This window comes from Penaeus monodon, chromosome 4, assembly GCF_015228065.2.
Source record: "Penaeus monodon isolate SGIC_2016 chromosome 4, NSTDA_Pmon_1, whole genome shotgun sequence".
NCBI lineage: Eukaryota > Metazoa > Arthropoda > Malacostraca > Decapoda > Penaeidae > Penaeus > Penaeus monodon.
Window position 1 is genome coordinate 4,870,309 of NC_051389.1, and position 5,000 is coordinate 4,875,308.

The 5,000-nt window shown below is 33.7% G+C and overlaps 1 protein-coding gene across 4 annotated transcripts in view; it reads left to right on the forward strand.

The window, feature by feature from the left end:
* Window positions 1-925, forward strand: part of LOC119568934 (facilitated trehalose transporter Tret1-like) — a 12,265-nt gene extending 11,340 nt beyond the window's left edge. The window contains exon 7 of one of the 4 annotated variants that reach the window (XM_037917328.1): window positions 1-925. This exon is cut by the window's left edge and continues 30 nt beyond it. In XM_037917328.1, the coding sequence (XP_037773256.1) occupies window positions 1-773 (773 nt within the window). In that variant the 3' untranslated portion in view covers window positions 774-925. The other 3 variants (XM_037917334.1, XM_037917340.1, XM_037917344.1) reach the window with 3 other exon arrangements.
* The last annotated feature ends 4,075 nt before the right edge of the window (window positions 926-5,000 follow it).

Genomic DNA, 5,000 nt, shown 5'->3' on the forward strand with positions numbered 1-5,000 from the left:
GGAAGCTCCGGTGCACCGCCGAGCAGGCCGAGAAGGAGCAGGAGGAGATCTCCGCCAGCTGCTCCGGCAGGGACGAAGGGCAGTCTGTGAGCGCATGGGACATCGTCCGGCCGCCCAACCAGTGGCCGGTGGGCGTGGCTGCCGCCCTCATGCTCACGCAGCAAGCCACTGGCATCAACGCCGTCGTCTTCTACGCGTCGACCATCCTGGAGACGGGCGGGAGCGGCATGGGGGGCGGGTCGGCCTCGGTGCTCCTGGGCGTGGTCAACTTCCTGGGCACCTTCGTGGGCATGTTCGCCATGGCGACGTACAAGCGCCGTTCCCTGATTGCCGCGTCCACCGTCGTGCTGGTCATTTCGCTGCTGACGCTGTCGTTCTTCTTCTGGGCGCAGGAGGCGGGCGGGAGCTACTCGGAGCTGGCGGAGGGCCTGGGCATGCTGCCCGTGGTGGCCCTCCTCGCGTACATGGTTGGCTTCGCCGTCGGGTGGGGCCCGGTGCCCTGGATCTTCTTGGGCGAAGGTATGCCCAGCAGCGTGCGCGGCGTCGCAGTCGCTGTCGTGGTGGCCGTCAACTGGGCCTCCGCCTTCCTGGTGACCAAGACGTTCGCGTGGAGCGTGGCCACCCTCGGCACGCACACCACGTTCCTCGCCTACGCGGCCGTGACGGGCGTGAGCGCTGTGCTGATCCACGGCGCGATGCCCGAGACCTTCGGCAAGTCCATGCTGGAGATGGACCGCCTCTACGTCGAGGCCCACAAGAAGAAGGAGGAATAACGCGCGCCCTCGTAGTCGTTATGCTGATGCTTGTTCATGCTAATCTAATAAAGTTATATTTGTATCAGAGTTATGCAAAGTTATACATTCCTTGTGTATTTTATAGATGTAAATGTTGGTTTATAAATATAAAGTTTTCTGTTTAAAATTTCTGTCTCGGTCCTTTCCCTATTTCACCGTTAAGATGACTACTGTTTATTGGGATCAAATGATCTCATAATAACAGTGATGGCGATAGTGATGACAATGATGGCAGTGATAATTAAGGTGACAGAATAATCAAAGACGATTATGTAATCAACAATGATAATTATGATAATTACCCTTATTATATTAGTAATAGTTAACAATATTAAAGTTAACAATAACTTTAATACTGAAAATATGTACAGCAATGATATTGACAGTATCTAAAATTTTAATAACTGACAGTAAGATTACTAATGATTATCACATTTATACATCCTTCAAAAAAGAAGTCTCAGATAACGGACTGTCTTACCTGTACACTTGGATAATGAAGAGTTTGCATTGTTTGGTAAGAAGCAATTTTACTGTTTTGAAAATACTGTAGTGTTGAATACTATTACAATAATATATAATAACAATGCATGTCTTTTGAAAATAATACAATCGGGGCTTTAAGAAGAAAACGTATATGATAAGAGATCCGCTAACCATAATAAGGTTCCCTTTTATCTTCATACTTTCTCACCTTCTCTTCACTTCTTCCAGCTCAACCCCCTTCTCCAAACCCACAACTTCCCCCTCCCCCGCCCCAGCCGAAAGTGCTCAGGACAAGTGTTCTTTGTAAAGAGAGCAGAAACATGACACAGCGGTATTCTAAACCGAGGGGGGAATCCATGTAAATCATCAATAGAACTGTCGCTCCTTTATATGTAAAACATATATGTGACACATACATATATACCACACTGTTTTCCTTGTTATCATTAATAAAATAAAGGATGATGCTGTTCATGAGACTAATAACAATAATCATAATGGTAACATTAATAACAAAAACAATGATGATTGCGATGCTAAAATTTATAATAATCATAGTGATAATGATAGTAAAGGTAATGATACTGCTGCTAATAACAACAATGACAATAATGAGAATCATAATAATAGTGATAATGACAATGAAAAAATGTAATGATAATAATAATAATAATAATAATAATAATAATAATAATAATAATATTAATAATAATAATAATAATATAATAATAATAAAATAATAATAATGATATAATAATATAATAATAATATAATAATAATAATAAATAATAATAATATATAAATAATAATAATAAATAATAATAATAATAAAAATATAATAATATTAAAGAATATATAAAATAAGATAAAATAATAATAATAATAATAATAATGATAATAATAATAATGATAATAATAATAATGATAATAATAATAATAATGATAATGAAAATAATAATGATAATAATAATAATAACAACGACAACAACAACAACAACAACAACAACAACAACAACAACAACAACAACAATAACAACAATAATAATAATAATGATAAATATGGCAATGCAAATGACAATGATAATGATAATAACAATAATAATTATGATAGTGCTATTGCTAATAATGTTGACAACAATAATAATTGATAATGATACACACGCGCGCATACATGCCATACAGGCTGTTTTCCTTGTTATCAGTAATGATTATAGTTAAAAAAAAGTATCTCCTGTAGATTCATATTTGGGATGTGGTTAAGAGTTATAATATATGCAAAAGTCCCTAAGTTTTTTTTCTTTGTTCGCAGTTCCATCTAAGTAGTAATGCTATCTCTGCCGTTTGTTCAGTAGGACTAAATTTCCGCCAGACATATTCTGCATCTGCCGTGAATTACCAGTTTCATTGATAATAATATTGATGATAGTAATGATGACAATGTAGTAATAACAATAGCAGTAATGATAATGATTATATTAATGCCAGCAAGGCAATTTATGATGACAATGATAATGATGATAATCATAATAATAATGATAATAATGGGAGTAAAATAAGTTGGTTTACCATAAAACCCACGAGCAAATTTTCTTTTCAAAATAGTAATACTCGTTTTCTACAACAATATTCATGCGGTAACTTTTTTCATATGAAAGATGTTTTTCTTTTCTGTTATCATTATTATTCTCTTCCTTATCATCATTGCTATCATAACGATATAGAGTTATTATTGTGTTTCGATTCATACTTGCATGAGAAGTGTCTGTTATTTATTTTAATTTTGCTGTTCTTTTTATCGTTATCATTTAATGTTGTTTTATTATTTTATCATTCTTATTCATCTTCTTCGTTTTTTATTATTTTTTATGTTTTATTTATTATTATATTATATTATTATATATTATATTCATATTATTATTATCATATCATCATATCATTCATATTATATCATTATCATATTATTATTATTCATCATTATTATTATATACATTATTTTATTATTATTATTATTATCATTCATATTATTATTATTATTATTTATTATATCATATCATTATATATATTACATTATTATTATTATGTGTTTGTTGTTTTATTTCATTGTTTCATTATCATATTAATTATCAATTATTATTATTATTTTATTCATTATGTTCATTAGTTATGTTTTATTATAATTATCATTATATATCATTATTATATTAGTATCATTATTTATCCTATTATCTTATCAATTGTGTATACATTCCTATGTATGCATGTATAAAATATACATTCACAAGTGAGTATAATAATATATATAAAATATAAATACATCTACTCTTTCTCTATCTCTCATCTATTTCTCATCTCTCTTCTCTACTCTCTCTTCTCTCTTCTCTCATATATATATATATATATATATATATATATATATATATATATATATATATTACATATCCATCTGTTTATCTATATCTATCTATCTATATCAGTTCTATCCATTCCATGCCTCTATCTAGCCATCTACCTACCCATCCATCTATCTGTCCGCCTACCTACCTATCTATTCATCTAATTATCTACATATCTATCTACCTACTTACTACCTACCCACCTCTCTAATTTTCTATCTACCTACATACCTATCTATCTATTCATCTTCTACTTATTTACCTATCTATCTACCAACCTACCTACCTATATATTTTCTATATACTTACCTATCTATCTATCTACCTACTATCTATCTATTCAGCTATCTACCTACCTATCTATTTATTCAACTATCTACCTACCTATCTATCTACCTACCTACCTATCTATCTATTCATCTATCTACTTACCTATTTATCTACCTAACCACCCACCCATCTCTCTAACGATCAAAATACTCACTCAAAACTAGGTTGTTTACAGCAAAAAAGCCCGTGATCCAATTTTAGCTCCCGTTTCGAAGCCGGTCGAAGCAGCGCATTTAAACATGTCGAGAACTTGTAATATCGTTTCGTTGTTATATTGATATTGCCATCACAAGGCCGCCGGAGTCTGTTATAACGAGTCCGTGACAGCTGTCGGGTTTAAGCAAACATATGTTCGTGGAGAAGCAAATTATGAATTGTTTGAAAAGGGAAGAGAGAGAGAGAGAGAGAAAGAGAGAGAGAGAGAGAGAGAGAGAGAGAGAGAGAGAGAGAGAGAGAGAGAGAGAGAGAGAGAGAGAGAGAGAGAGAGAGAGAGAGAGAGAGAGAGAGAGAGAGAGAGAGAGAGAGAGAGAGAGAAACAGAGAGATATAGAAAGATCAATAGATAGATAAATAAAGACACAAAGATATTCAAAGAAAGAAAGAGAAAAAAAAAAGAGAAAAGAAAAGAGAGGAGGAGAAAGATGACAAAGCCTTAATGGAAGCTTTTATCTATTGACCATAACTTTACATTCCTCCCTTGAAAACGCTCCAAGTAGTCGATACACGTGGATATTAACAGCGAAACTTAAAGGAAATATATATCGTTGGAGTATGTTTGTCATTCAACATCAGCAAACATGCACTTATCCTTGTCCACTTCTGGTGAAATGTCATCGTGAATATATTGTTACCTTTGCTTCTGGCTTGCTTTCATTCCGTTCATATTTTCTTATATGCATATATATATATATGTATGTATGTATGTATATATATTATATTATATATATATATCTATATTATAATATATTATATATCTATCATATATTATATATATATAT